This window comes from Trichoderma evansii, assembly GCF_050947405.1.
Source record: "Trichoderma evansii strain SZMC 28006 chromosome Unknown GGI43scaffold_2, whole genome shotgun sequence".
Lineage (NCBI taxonomy): Eukaryota > Fungi > Ascomycota > Sordariomycetes > Hypocreales > Hypocreaceae > Trichoderma > Trichoderma evansii.
The window spans coordinates 214,159-227,297 of record NW_028145204.1 but is presented as its reverse complement, the minus strand read 5'-3'; the positions used below and the strand labels follow the sequence as shown (position 1 = coordinate 227,297).

Genomic DNA, 13,139 nt, shown 5'->3' with positions numbered 1-13,139 from the left:
AGCTGAATTGCATCCTCTCGGCCTCTGGTTGATGCCACCAGCGATCGTTTGCCTGTCATCTCGTGGATTCAGCGCCGTCATCCCCATCTGATTGCTAGTGCCAACATCAGCCATCAGCCTGGCTTGCTCCATTGTGGCACCAGCTGCCGACGCTCGTTTCTTTTTCGTCGCAGACTGGAGTCACTTAAACCAGCATTATCCTCCTGTGTCTCATTATCCCAGTCCTCAAAGAGCCATGTGTTAGCGGGCCTGCTGCCATTCCAGTCATTCGATTGTGTCCCGATTCATGAACTAATTTGCGACCAGGGGGTCTCTATCTAAAGCATTGATTACCTTCTTGCGGCCCCATATTCCACGAATAGCCAGGGACCGTCGCTTATTCGCCTTAATTGTCGACGAGTTGCGAAACCTCGACACCAGTATTCCGACTGCACTCTTTTCTTTTCTCACGTGGATTTCATATTATACAGTCATCGTTTTCAGTAGCAGTGATTTAGACGAAAGATAGCCCAAGAGTGTGCATCTTTTACAGCTACATTTGATAGAAAATCTGCTTCAACCATGCCAGGCTCCGCCGTCGAGTCGCGCCCGACGAGCAGCGTTGGTTCGCCGCGCGATGTGCGACCGCGAACCCTGAGCATCTCTAGCGACAGACCTTCGATCGCGAGCCACACTTTTCTTGCTCTTCCGCAGTCTATATCTCCAGAGGCCGCCTTCATTGCTTCAACTGCAGCTTCACAAATCGTAACCAACAATCACGACGGCCACGAAAGCACCTGGTACGATCAAAATGGCGTCGAGCCGTCTGGAGAGGCCGCTGTGATATCCCCTGCTGCCCTGCAGCTAGTCAACAGCTTCCTCGATCAATTATTACTAAACTTTTTGCAAGTGGCCAAGTCTACCTCTCTCTCGGCTCTGCGACCTGCTGTTTCCGACGTCCTCAAGCCAAAATTAGCCAAGGAAACTATAAGCAATGCTGATGAAGAACTGAGGGAGTACCTGGGGGGCTCTGAGGAAGAAGAGTACACCGACCCCCAAAGCTCCCATGCACGAGATTGGGACGTTGAATTAGCTTGGAAGAGGGCGAGATTGCGATGCATGGTCTATTCCTCTCTAGGAGACTTGGAAGAAGAGGACGAGGACAAGTACATGACGCAAGAAAATCTCGAAATTGGCGAACATGAGAGATCTTCCGACATCATCTCGCCCGCTGTGGCCATCTTCCTCACCTCAGTCTTGGAATATATGGGCGAACTCACGCTTTCAGTGGCTGGACAAGCAGCGAGCCAAAGATTGCGCTCCAGGATTGAAAAGGAGCTCAAAGATGGAGCGCGCAGCCCAGCCGCTGTTGCTGAAAGAATCGTAGTGGAGGACATCGATATGGAACGCGTTGCGCTTGATCGAACTTTGGGCCGCTTATGGCGAGGATGGAAAAAGAGGATGCGTGCGCCACCAGGCGAATATGTCTCCAGTCGATCTCTTTCAATAAGTCACGCTAGTTCTCTATACGATCGTAAGAGTTCTATTAGTGAACGTGGTGCTGACTCTGCCGAGGTGCAAGATGACGCAAAAGATGTTGTGGAGGAAGACATTCATCCCATGAACATTCCACTGCCTATGGGCGACAACGACATTGCGGAGATTGAGGTGCCAGGTTTGGCCCACTATAGTGACGATGAGGAAGATGGAAATGAGGAGGAAGAAAAGGATTTCGACACGCGCCGCGTCAAGTCTTTCGCCGGAGCGTTATCCTTGCTCAAAGAATCTCAAGTGTCTGAAGATTCAGAGCACTATGCCACTTTACTCAGCCTTCACAGAAGATCCACCTCACTACCAACCCCCAAAAGGTCAGTCTTTTATGCAACTGCACGACCGAGGTCGAAAACTGTCGATGCAGTCTCTGAGCTACAAGAGCTTGCGAGACTCTCTACTACGGAGGCAGAGACGACAACGACACCTGAGAAAAGTCGCGACTCTGAAGAAAGCGGATCAGATGAATTCGATGAGGTGATATATGAGAAAGCCGAAATCCTGACCTCGTCCAGAGTGTCCGTCTCTAGCACTTCATCTCGCTCTGTCTCAGATACGGGTAAGGCCGTTCATCTGAGCAGGTCTTCTAGTGTGCACTCTGCGCGCATCATTGACGTTCCGCCCCGTAGTCCAGCCACTAGTCGACCGCGTTCAATGGAATCAACCGAGCGACCGCGCGCAAGCACTGTATCTGGAGCAAGCCCTCTATCACGTCCAGGCGGTGCGGATGACATGCGGAAAGTCAAAGCCATTGACACTAGCTCGCGAGTTGGAGCGCCTCTATCGGCAGTGAGATCTCCAGTCGAGAGGATGAGGCCACCCATTCCAAATGCTGCGACCATCTCTGAATCCGAGGAAGACGCTGATCAGGTGAATCCAATTGTCAAGCCTGTACCAGCTTCTCGAACTCGGGATCAACGTCTCCCACACGGCTTGCAAACAAATGTCAGAGCTGCTGATAGTCCTCAAAGTGACCAGCCTCATTCTAGTGCTAGGAGCTTTCCTCTGAAAGCCACTCAAAGTGCCACAGATGCACAATTTTCAGATGTTCCTTACAGATCCGGGGGCCATTCCAATCGACAGAAGGGGCGGCCCACTGCTGAGCAAGATGAGGAGGAAACAAAGTCTCTGCATTCCATTGCTCCTCCTCGGCAGATCCACACATCTGGTTCGTCCGCATCTTCTGCCACCAGCCGATTCAGAGCGGTTAGAACAACTTCAGACGATGCATCAAACCGTGCTGAAAACATGGCGCGCAACTTCGAAGAGCTAATTCAGAGCAATCAAACCATCTCATACACATTGACACCGGAGAATATGCGTGATATGGATGTAAGTTCTGGTCCATCCCCAACCTCGAATCTTTTTTTCTGCCTCAGCTACTATGAGTTTTGCCTGTTTACTAATCTAAATGTCTAGATCAAGAAATCTGCCGACAGCCCTGTTGTGACCAAGGTCTCCCGTAAGAGTGAAGATCTTATGCGATCCTCGCCTGTTGTCTCAAATGCATCACCAGTTACCCGGGCGCAGCCTGTCAGCCCTCAGTCTTCTTCTGAAAACACAACCAGACTTTCTGGACCGGTTCCTCGCGCTCCGGCAGGAGCCTTCGGCGCGTCTGGTCGTGCGGGTGGGCCCCAGGCTCGAGATGCTCGTGCACCTGGCGAATCTTTGGCAGACTTTGCTGAGTTTATCAAGTCTACGGGCCCAGCTGGCGACAGAGGCCCGGCGGCTCTGCGTAATGTTCACGTCCCTGTCAACCCACCCAAGACCATTCCAGAGTCTCAGCCAGTTACCACCATGAGCAGTCGCACTAGCAACAATCGAAATCGATACCAGGCTCGAGAGCCCTCTGCCGGCAGCAGAAACGAAACCTCAGATCTGATCGACTTTATACGGCAAGGCCCAGCCAGTGCTGCGGGTGGCCAAAATCACATCTCTCGACACGTGGCCCCTTTCCGTAATCCAGGGGATTCCGACATGATGTACGGCGCTGCAGGTGGCAGGGCGGCAGATCCGGTACTCCCTGATATGCGACATAGCCAAGCATCTACCAGCGTGACAGATTACTCAATGCCATCGATGCACTCCTCTGTCAACTCCAACTCCGCCCTTCTCAAGAACAAGAGCGTATCCAAGGCAAACGCGCTCTTTGGAGAGGACGATGATGATATGGGTATGCCGATGCCTGTGCGAAAAACTCGCCGAGTTCGCGATCCATACGCAATCGACTTCAGCGATGAGGATGAGGATGATTTCGATATGGCTCCCAGACCGCCCCCTAAGAAGGAAGAAAGTCTGGCGGAATTTTTGCTCAACTGTGAGCCTCCGCCGGAGCCTCCGTCTCCACCTGCGAAGCAGCAGCCAAGGAGGAAATCGAGCACACCAGGTCTTATGGGACGATTTGGTCGTAACAACTCTAAAGAGGTTAACACTCTTAATGAATCTCAGTCACGCCCTGGCGCTATGGGTCTTGGCAACGAACCCCGCCTGCCCAATATTCCCAAGCACGTTCCAATTCAGATGCCTCCGGGGTACGACGCATATGGGCCTATCCATGCTGACCCCCCAGTGAACAGAGCCACTGTGGACAGGACCCCAATGGAGAGATCCCCAATGAACAGAGCCCCAATGAATAGAGTCCCAATGAAGAAATTCGAGCCGCGAGAGCCTGCGTTCCTAGGACAGACGGGAGATCTGGCCAAGTTCTTACGCGATTCTGAGCCGCCGCCAGACTTCAATCCCACCCCAGCTCCAGTCCAACAGGACGAGCCCAGTGGATTCGCAAAATTCTTTGGACGACGAAGGAAGGCGTCCGTTGTCTAACCGCCGAATTCTCTACACGCCAATCTATCAGCATCTTGTTTTATTACGCTCCTCGATAGCATTGCCCCGGTTCCGGAATTCTTGCGATTAATATTTTTCTACTCGACGATATATATTCATACATTACACAGAGTATAAATAAACGGTCCAATCAACAAAGATTGGATAGGGGGAGAGCACCCGATTATAGCATGCTCTTTTACATTCATCTTATACGCACTATTATATCTGGAAATACTTGATACCCAAGACTAATTATTAAAACTGAAGAGATTCTGCGCGGGAAATGGTCTTGACAAATAGCAGTCGATATATGCGCCTGATAATTATTCGGCCATTGCTAGGATAGGGGGATAAAGGAAAAGGGGCCAGGGGAATCAACTACTTGTTTGTTTGTTTGTTTAGTTGCAACGCACACACTCTTCTTCTTTTTCAAATTCTTTTCGTTACCTTTGTGTTATTTAGATCAATGGATACCTCGTGCTGCGTCATTACTCTTTGCTTTGATTGTGAACTATTTTATGTCTTGAGCAATTCACAGGAGCCTTGGATCTCTTTTTGCATGCTAGATTGCATCGTTCTTTGTAGTAATTTTCACATATATACCCCTATTTAAAGATTCACACTTATATCTACTACGTTGCTATTATTGGACAATTAACTGAACAAATAGATAGGTATAAATGCTTTCAAAATAAATAAAAAAGAGTAAATTGATATACTGCTAATTTGCATAAAACATCGAAATTAGCCATCAAAGTCTCGTTCCCAGCGAGACCAAGCCAAATTCATAACATTACTGCGTAATATATATATGTACGTGATATACCCATCTCATTCCCTAAAATTAAAGACAAGTAAAAAAGAGAAAAGGAAAGAAAATAAGGAAGAGATGAGAGACAATGAAATAGAAAAATAAAACCAGCCTGGTTGTTTTTTTTTTCGAAAATAGGTAAAAAGCCACCAAATATTTTCAAATAACACAGCAAAACGGAAAGAAAACGATGAAAGAGAGAGAAAAAAAGATGAATAAAAACTCGATGAAGATGACGTTACGGTAAGAAATTGCAATCAAATAAAAAATCAGAGAGAAACTCCGGGCGACGTTGTTCCCAGTCGCTCTCACCGACCAGAAACCAGAACCTTGCGCCACGCTAAAATGACACTTCGTAATCATAGCAACGATATGGTAGAGTATTTGAGTAGGAGACCATTGTTAATCGGTCAAAAGTGCAAAGAGGTAAAGTAAAATAGGAGAGAGGGGCCTCGAGATGGAGGGAGAGAGAGTTCCACCTCTGTCAATGCTGAGTTGAGTACGTAGGTAGTAAGCCCATGGAGAGATGGGCAGAGTCCATCCAAATAGGAAGGGTTGAACCAAAATGAGAGGGCATATCCTTGTTGAAAAGATATGATATTCTTCATCATTTGATGTAGAAAATGCTAGGGCAGTTTCCGTCTGCTCTTCGTTTCAGAAACAAGCGACACTTGAAGACTGTAGCATCAGCTTAAATCTCCATGCGCCCTGCAATATCCTCGCTCATAAGTCTCTCTCTCCTTGTTCTTGACATATCGTCATCTTCGTCGTAGTCATCATCTTCATCGAGCGGCTCATCTTCAGCCAAGTCATCGTCTGAGAACTGTACAATGTCACCATCCTCGCCTCTATTCCAGTAAAGGCCATCATCCAACGGCTCTTCGTCGTCCTCAAATGGCGGTACTAACTCGGCGTCTTGGTCACCAAGCCAGTACTTGGTCCGTTTCTTTGCGCCATCCGACTCGACCGCGGTATGTCGCTTGTGTAGACCGCCCTTTGCCGGCCTCAAAGTTGGGCTCTGTGAGGAGATGACGGGAACGACACGGACATAGAGGTAAGCGACCCTCTTGAGCATTCTGTTGAAGAAAAAGTAGTGGACCGCCCAAATGGCGCTTTCGTCTTCCTCAAATGGGTCAACTTCTGGATGATAGCTAAAGATGGTGCACTCATTAAGACGCATCTCCTTGTTAATCAAGGACCAACACTGCGGACCCCATTGTGCGTTCAAGTCACTGGCGGCGGATGAGTCGTACGATGAGCCTCCTTCAAACCCAGGCCGTACGTTTTGCAGGATTGAATCCAAGTTGGCCATGACACGCTTCAAGTTCCTCTCGCGCTTGAAATCGCCGGGCCGCAGGACGTGGGAAAAGTCGTAGTGAGGGTGGCTTGCATTGAGCGTCGCAATCAAATAAGCAAACGTTCGTCGGCTAGCAAGCTCAGACAAAGGGCCGAATGCGCTCGAGTGCGAGAATAACTGCATGCTGCGCGACGTTGCGAGCATGTGTTCTCTGTCGGGCGGTGACAGGCTAGCGCCTAGCTTGAGCAGCGCGGCATGCTGGGAACTAAGATCTTTGTCGATATTCTTGTATAGTTTCTTGTCGGACCCGGTAGATTTCGTTGTGTAAAGATCGCATCCGCCCGTGACATTGCAATCAGGGGTGTTGAAGTTGAGAGCGCCGGTTACGGCCTCGAATTCTTGGACTGGGAGGTACTGTATCGCGGGGAATGTCTCGTCAGATTCGGCTTGTCTCAGACTGGCGCTCGCTCATTCATTTGTTCCACTTACCTTCATGGTGGCTGAAAGTTACGAGTTCGTATCTCAGCATGAATAAACGATGGAAGGCGAAGAAAGAGTGTGCCACGAGTGCCGGGAAGTTGCGCCAAAGACGATATCTGCGCTACAGCTAGAATCTGGCCTCTGGTGGGCGGGCGGCGAGTGTAGATGTAGTGTGAGTAAGCTTTAAAGGCAGGAATTCAAAGCGTCGCAGTATTGGCGGGATTAATGGCAGCTAGCTGGCGTGCGATTTTGGGTTTAATCAGGCGTGCGTGCTGCGCGTTAAAGGCACCCGAGGAGGAAATTGGGCTGCGATGGCTTGGTGGATGGTATGATAGCGCAGTTGCAGTGACGCTCGCCAACGTTGTCTGCTTCGTGTTCGCGGATCTGCACGGGGTTGGTGGATCAAGATCGCAGCAGGGAGTGGAAGCGATTCGCTCAGCTCGAGATCTTTGTCGATTGAGCTCGGAGGGTTTGTCGTAATCTTGGTAATCCCGAAGTGAGTGAGGATGCGGCAACTAGCAGCGTCGAGAGCCGAGCAGTGCCGTCATTCACGGTAACAAAAGGTCAGTTGCCCTCGAAGCAGGTTGACAGAAGTCGAATTGAAGGACGGGTGGGTGGAAGACCAGCTGGTTGGTTGGACAGAGTTCGGATTAAAGGGGAGAGTGAGAGAGATGGATGCAGCTCGTGCAGCTGGCGTCTCCTGTCCTGTTATCGTCTCATTGTTAGTGCACGGCCTGAAGTCGGATCGGATGACACGCATGTCGGAGGTGCTGCGCTGCTGAAGGCCTAGCGTGGCGCCCTCAGTGCAGCGCTGCAGTGACATCAGTTGCCAGATGGTGGGGGTTTGCGTGCTGCAGCGGTGGAGCGCGGAGGCGGAGGGGGTGGGCTAGTTGGGCTGTTAGGGGCAGCATAGGGACTTCGGCCAGCGGCCAGCGCCTGTGCCTGTGCGGCTTCAGTCCAGCAGAACTACCTCAAGCCCGCGTGCTAGCTGAACGCCAGTCGCATTGCGCCAGCATTGGATCATACCATCCACAGCCAGAGTGTTTGCATGGCCATCGCCGTTCCGTGCATCGCCCACGTTCTCACGCAGCGCCGAGTTGGTTGGCGAGTGCCGGCGAGTCGGTGTGCGGGTACGTGGCCTCTACCCCCTAAAGCTCCTGGCCCGATCGCCCGCCATCGGCTGCGCCCGGCAGACATGAATAGCAGCAGCAATAATTAGTAGCAGTAGCAGCAGAGTCATGGTGGCACCTCCGCCCAAAAGAGGGGGCAGTTCTGACGAGCCGATTAGCTGGTGCCGCCGCAACGAATAGAGATTCATGGAGCTGCCACGGGCGGCAACGACAAGATGAAGCGCAGCGGCCAACGGCCTGTCACCAATGGCAGCATGTGCCACAACGAAAACGACTGTGTAGTTAGTTGACTGAATTGGGCTCAATGATGTGGGAAAATAAAAATCATGAATTGGCTTTGCGCTTCTTGCCTGCTCTCCTTCTCGTCTCCTGGTATAGTATTAGATTCAGGCCTCAAGCGCCAGCCGATATGTTCCCCGACTCTGGGAACTAGTCCGCGATATGGGACATCGGTGTGACGCTTGGGTTTCTCTTCATCGCTTCCTTCCTTTCTTCTCTTGATATGGTAGAGGATGGTTTTCCATCCTCCAAGATCTATACACACAAAGAAAAACATGGTCATATCCTCTCTCCAACACACCAACCGCCCCATTTCATTCTTCCCAGTGTGCCCTCTCTTCTCGTCGAAGAGATGCTCAGTTTCCTGAGACTTTTGAAATCAAAGAATCCCCACCGTGCGAAGCTTCTCTAGAGTGTCCTCGTCCTGCAACGCCAAATGTTAATTATCAAATCCTTCTCGGATCGTGCCCTCGATGACTCCAAATAGCCGGTGGGACATGGGGGCCTCGATTATAATATATATGCCAATGGTACTCCGTAGTAGTCGTAATGGTGAGTAGGCGTCAGTTAAGGCGATGGGCAAGAATCGTTTGACAAAAGGTTGCGCACGCGTCCCGACTTCGTTCGTACGTATTTTACATGAGTTTGGTGACTTCGTCTTCGACCTTTGCGTTTGGAAATCCGTTGTCAGCTGTGTCAAGTCGCGTTGCCGTACCCGGAAAAGGATAAAAAGATGGCGATGGCGCATCATAGCGTGGGAAAGAGCCAGGGTCGGTGCGATGCAGCCGGGTTAAATAAACTCTACACAGCACTCACCTCCATATCTTCCAATGAATCTTGCTGTCCAATACAGCGCAGCACGTTCTTTTTACTGCTCTCCTGCAGTTCTCCTGCAAGTAGCAGTTCGTCGAGGATATAGTAGGCCTTGGTAAAAGAGAAGATAATATCAAGCTCGCATACGTTGCCGTAGTACTTGTCCATCTGCTCGACGTATCGATGGATAATCTCGAGTGTAATCAGCTCGTTGTCCTCGGAGGAACATCCTGCAATGAAGAAGAGTGAGGCGTATCGTCGATAAACGATTTTGGTGTCTAGGCAACGAAAGATACAGTCAGTCATCTTGTCTAAGCGGGAAAAGGGGGTGCATATGAGAGTATTCGTTTACTAACCCTTGTACTCCAAAAAGTTGCACATGCGTGTTCTTCGAGCGAGGACGAGCTGTGATACGTCCTTGACGATCTTGGCCTTATCCTTGGGGGACAGCGTCGTGAACCATTTTGCAAGCCGCTGGAAGCAAAAGTCAGTAAGGCATACCCCATCCAAGTCGCAAACTGGCGTCATTAACAACAAGGAGAGCTACGCACCACCTTCCCCTGACGGGACAACAGAATAAGATAGCTAGAGAGATGCGAGTCAGCATCATCTGGCGGCAAGCGCAGACGCAGCAGACGCAACATACTGAATCGCCATTATGACGGCTCTCTCACATCACCGAGAGGGACACGATGACGGTCGAGGCGCAGTGACAAGATGCAAGAGACGCAGCGGGGACGAGATGCGGTTTGAATAGACTTGAGTTGGCGTACTCTGGATGAATTGGCCAGGTCGGTGACGAGGCAGTAGCGTGTGCTTCGGATGCTGCCTGTACCTTGTTCCGTGCCCCCATTTCTTCTAGACCCAGTACCTCTCACATGTACCTTGATCCTCTGCCCCTCTTCCGGTTGTCAGCATAAACCCTCCAGCGCCCTTGACAAATAGCAGCAGCGCTAAAAACTAAAACCGCAGCCTTTCTAATAGACTCTATTGACCGAGACACTGTGAAGCTCAAACCCCGCGCTGCACTTTACGTTGTTACCCGGAAGGGTCCTCGCTAAAATCTCCGGAAAGTCAATTGTACCTAATAGCAGTACTATTGTACGCGGAGGAGCATGTGAACTCAACATTGCGTGGGGGACTATCAGTTTCCTAGACGTCACTTGAACAGTAATAAGCAGAAGACAGCACACATTAACATCTCATTTAAATAGGCCTCGCCCTCCCCCCAAAGATTAATTATTCCATATTTCTAGCAGCCAAGAAATCAAATAAACAGAGAGTGTAACCTTGTTTACAAAACTAAATTATCCTTCTCCGCAAGCCTTTAATATCCACCTGTGTCATTAGTAATACGGCTTTTACATCCCCATAACCTACCGCCACAAGCGCCCATCTGCAGTAAATTGGCAACTTAGTTAAGCCGTTTGAGACGAGAAAAAAAAAGTTATTGCTCGCATATGCCGAGAACCGGTCTTGGGCGCTTTTGACTTATAAGGCACTATTTCCAAAAACTTCCTCCTTCTCTTCGCCCTTGCCAAGCCCAACTTCCCAGAGTCGCATTGAGTATCTATCAGACGTCTAGAACTCTTCTAATTACTTACAATCATCGCAATGACCAAAATCATTCTCTCTACGGGGTTTGTTTTCCTTGCTGCTGCAAAGCCCCGAGCCTGTTGCTAACCCGCATTGCGTGCTGTGCTATAGCAATGTCATGTCCGGAAGCCCTTCCATCATCCGCAAAGCCGGCGGCAAACGACCAAGATCGAACCAGGAGCTCGTCAACTCCCTCCGGGATAACTTTGTGGCCACGCGGTTAGACTATGCGCTTGCTGCGTCGCCCTTGGCAGTGAACGGCGCAAGCACTCTGCCCTCGCCGCCTCAGACGCCGGTGGAATTGTGGACGGAGCGAGACGAGAAGACGCTGTACATTCCCAGGATCAACTGGCAAGCAGCTGGCCTGCGCGAAGAGGCCAACGACTACGAAATCACCGTCAAGCTGTTCTTGCTTCCCGGTACGACGGTCCAAGACCGCGAGCAGTATGCACGCGAAGCGCTGGACCTTGTGCGCAAGGAGCTCGGCATCCAGACCATCGACCTTCTGATCGTCTCCTTCCCCGGAATGTCGTTCGAAGGCACATGCGAAAAGGAAGCCGAGCGAATCAACGCCCAGCAGGGAAACCTGGAGGAAGAGCTCGCATCCTGGAAGGTCTTCGAGGACCTACACAGCCAAGGCCTTGCCAAGCGCCTCGGCGTTGCCGAGTTCGGCAGCGAGAAGCTCCGTGCTTTTCTCCAGCAAACGGCGATCCGCCCGGCCGTCGATCAGGTCAACCTGCAGGACTGCTGCAACGTTCCCGAGCCTCTTTTGAAGCTGGCGGAAGAAGAGAGCGTGGAGCTGCATGTCCACACCGATTGCACTGATATCCTCCCCCGCGGCACCCTCCGGGAGCTCCTCGGCCACGGCCCCCAGGGTGCTGGAGTACTGGCTGATTCTGCTCATGGCGGCGCTGGCCTTGAAGGCGAGCTCTTCCCGCAATGGGTCGCTCGATATGTGGCATATGTCAAGGATCGCGGTGTGATTGAGAACAAGGGCTACTTCGCGGGGGCTGCGCTTCAGTAAGAGAGAAGCCTCTGCCAAAGCCTTTTCTTTTTGGATATATATCATGGATCTCTTTTTAATCGTCACCAAAAGCGGTATTTTTGTTTTGCATTTTTATTTTTATTTTTATTTATTCATTTGGATATCATAACAGCGGGCATCATTACATGGAACTATATGCTATATATATATGTCATCAAAATTCTCTCCTTCTTTCTCTGGCTAGCAAGAAAGAACAGAAGAAAATGAAAAGATTCCTTTTTTATACTGGTCTCTGGGTCTCATCGTATCACGCTTCTAGCCGAGCATGCTTCTCTTGCGACCCCTCATCCTCACTTCTTCCAGCTTCTTGAGGGCTACACCGGCCTGCTTAAATGACTTTTTATATGCCTCCAGGACTTCGTTGAAGATGCATTCTGCTCGGGGATGTGTGCTGCCAAAGGCACGCTCGAGGACGTATAGATCAACCGCCCTATCCTCATCGTGTACACCTCCACTAGCAAGCCCAAGATCTATGATGACAATCTCTCCCTCGAGGCCGGTCGCGTTGTCAGCCTGAACGCCCGCTGGAGGCTTCAGCATCATGTTGCTCGTCGTCAAGTCGCCATGGATGATGCCAATGCTGTGCATCTTGCCTACTGCCGTGCCTATCTTCCGCATCAACTCCTTCAGCGCCTCGTCATCCTCGATACCATCCGTCCTGTTCCCCAGTCTATTATTGATGTTGACGCGCACCGGTGTGCCCTCAATCCACTCCAGCATCAACCACCCCGCGCTCTCGTCCAGGGCATAGACTGAGGGCACGCGGAGCCCATCTCTGCGGCACTTGGCGAGGATGCGAGCCTCGGACAGGATACGGTGTCTGGTCAGGCGCTGGTCGAGGATGGGATGCCGCCACGGCTTCGGCGGGCGGTACTTTAGGGCGCAGGCAATGTCGGGCAGCAGGTATGTCGTCTTGTAGAGCCGACCTTCGGCGCCTTGTGTGATGAGCGTTGGCGGGGTCGACGCGGGGTTGGTGAGAATCTTGGGCAGCGGAAATTCATGCGCCAGCGCAGCGTCCGATACTGCGGCCGCCATGGCTACTGGGAGCAGAGGAGATCGATCTGGATGGGCGGGAGAATAAAGAGAAGGCAGAAGAGCAAATTGGTCTAGTCACAAGCTTGGATCAAAGATTTTCTCCGAAAGTACAAAGAACAATCTAAGCTTCTATTTCGGGGCTGGGGTTGCTGCGATGCACTCTGCAAGTCATTCCTGATAAGATGTAGTCACGGCCATTTTTTTCTTCGCTGCAGGGAGCAGGAAAAAAGATACGCGCTGCGGTGGGGTTGACAGGTGAGATGGCGGTGCTATTGGCTACAGAGGAGTAGCGGCGCA

The 13,139-nt window shown here is 50.9% G+C and overlaps 5 protein-coding genes across 5 annotated transcripts; 2 read left to right on the top strand and 3 right to left on the bottom strand.

Annotated features, from left to right (window-relative positions):
- Nucleotides 1-561: 561 nt before the first annotated feature.
- Nucleotides 562-4,353, top strand: GGI43DRAFT_379185 (uncharacterized protein; the record flags this gene model as incomplete). Its single annotated transcript, XM_083202797.1, has 2 exons — nucleotides 562-2,862; nucleotides 2,950-4,353. 2 exons carry the CDS (start codon nucleotides 562-564, stop codon nucleotides 4,351-4,353), a joined length of 3,705 nt encoding a protein of 1,234 aa, XP_083064621.1.
- Nucleotides 4,354-5,694: 1,341 nt separating this feature from the next.
- On the bottom strand, nucleotides 5,695-7,064 carry GGI43DRAFT_137704 (RNA polymerase III-inhibiting protein MAF1). The gene is made up of 2 exons (XM_083199265.1): nucleotides 6,954-7,064; nucleotides 5,695-6,878 (listed from the first exon to the last, which is right to left on the bottom strand). Exons 1-2 carry the CDS (start codon nucleotides 6,957-6,959, stop codon nucleotides 5,859-5,861), a joined length of 1,026 nt encoding a protein of 341 aa, XP_083064620.1. The 5' UTR covers nucleotides 6,960-7,064; the 3' UTR covers nucleotides 5,695-5,858.
- Nucleotides 7,065-8,827: 1,763 nt separating this feature from the next.
- Nucleotides 8,828-10,385, bottom strand: GGI43DRAFT_137700 (clathrin adaptor complex small chain-domain-containing protein). Its single transcript, XM_083199264.1, has 5 exons — nucleotides 9,813-10,385; nucleotides 9,718-9,751; nucleotides 9,523-9,640; nucleotides 9,170-9,444; nucleotides 8,828-9,018 (listed from the first exon to the last, which is right to left on the bottom strand). Exons 1-5 carry the CDS (start codon nucleotides 9,821-9,823, stop codon nucleotides 8,989-8,991), a joined length of 468 nt encoding a protein of 155 aa, XP_083064619.1. The 5' UTR covers nucleotides 9,824-10,385; the 3' UTR covers nucleotides 8,828-8,988.
- Nucleotides 10,386-10,780: 395 nt separating this feature from the next.
- Nucleotides 10,781-11,786, top strand: GGI43DRAFT_379182 (uncharacterized protein; the record flags this gene model as incomplete). Its single annotated transcript, XM_083202796.1, has 2 exons — nucleotides 10,781-10,806; nucleotides 10,874-11,786. 2 exons carry the CDS (start codon nucleotides 10,781-10,783, stop codon nucleotides 11,784-11,786), a joined length of 939 nt encoding a protein of 312 aa, XP_083064618.1.
- A 138-nt stretch (nucleotides 11,787-11,924) lies between these two features.
- On the bottom strand, nucleotides 11,925-13,098 carry GGI43DRAFT_137698 (serine/threonine protein kinase BUD32). Its single transcript, XM_083199263.1, has one exon. The coding sequence runs from the start codon at nucleotides 12,840-12,842 to the stop codon at nucleotides 12,063-12,065; it is 780 nt and encodes a 259-aa protein (XP_083064617.1). The 5' UTR covers nucleotides 12,843-13,098; the 3' UTR covers nucleotides 11,925-12,062.
- Between the last annotated feature and the right edge of the window lie 41 nt (nucleotides 13,099-13,139).

Coding starts and splice junctions, on each gene's coding strand:
- GGI43DRAFT_137698 (XM_083199263.1), bottom strand. CDS start 12,842: ATGGCGGCCGCAGTATCGGACGCTGCGCTGGCGCATGAATTTCCGCTG.
- GGI43DRAFT_137700 (XM_083199264.1), bottom strand. Junction 9,641..9,717: donor TGTCCCGTCAGGGGAAGGTG/GTGCGTAGCTCT, acceptor TTTTGCTTCCAG/CGGCTTGCAAAATGGTTCAC. Junction 9,019..9,169: donor ATTCATTGGAAGATATGGAG/GTGAGTGCTGTG, acceptor CCAAACGCAAAG/GTCGAAGACGAAGTCACCAA.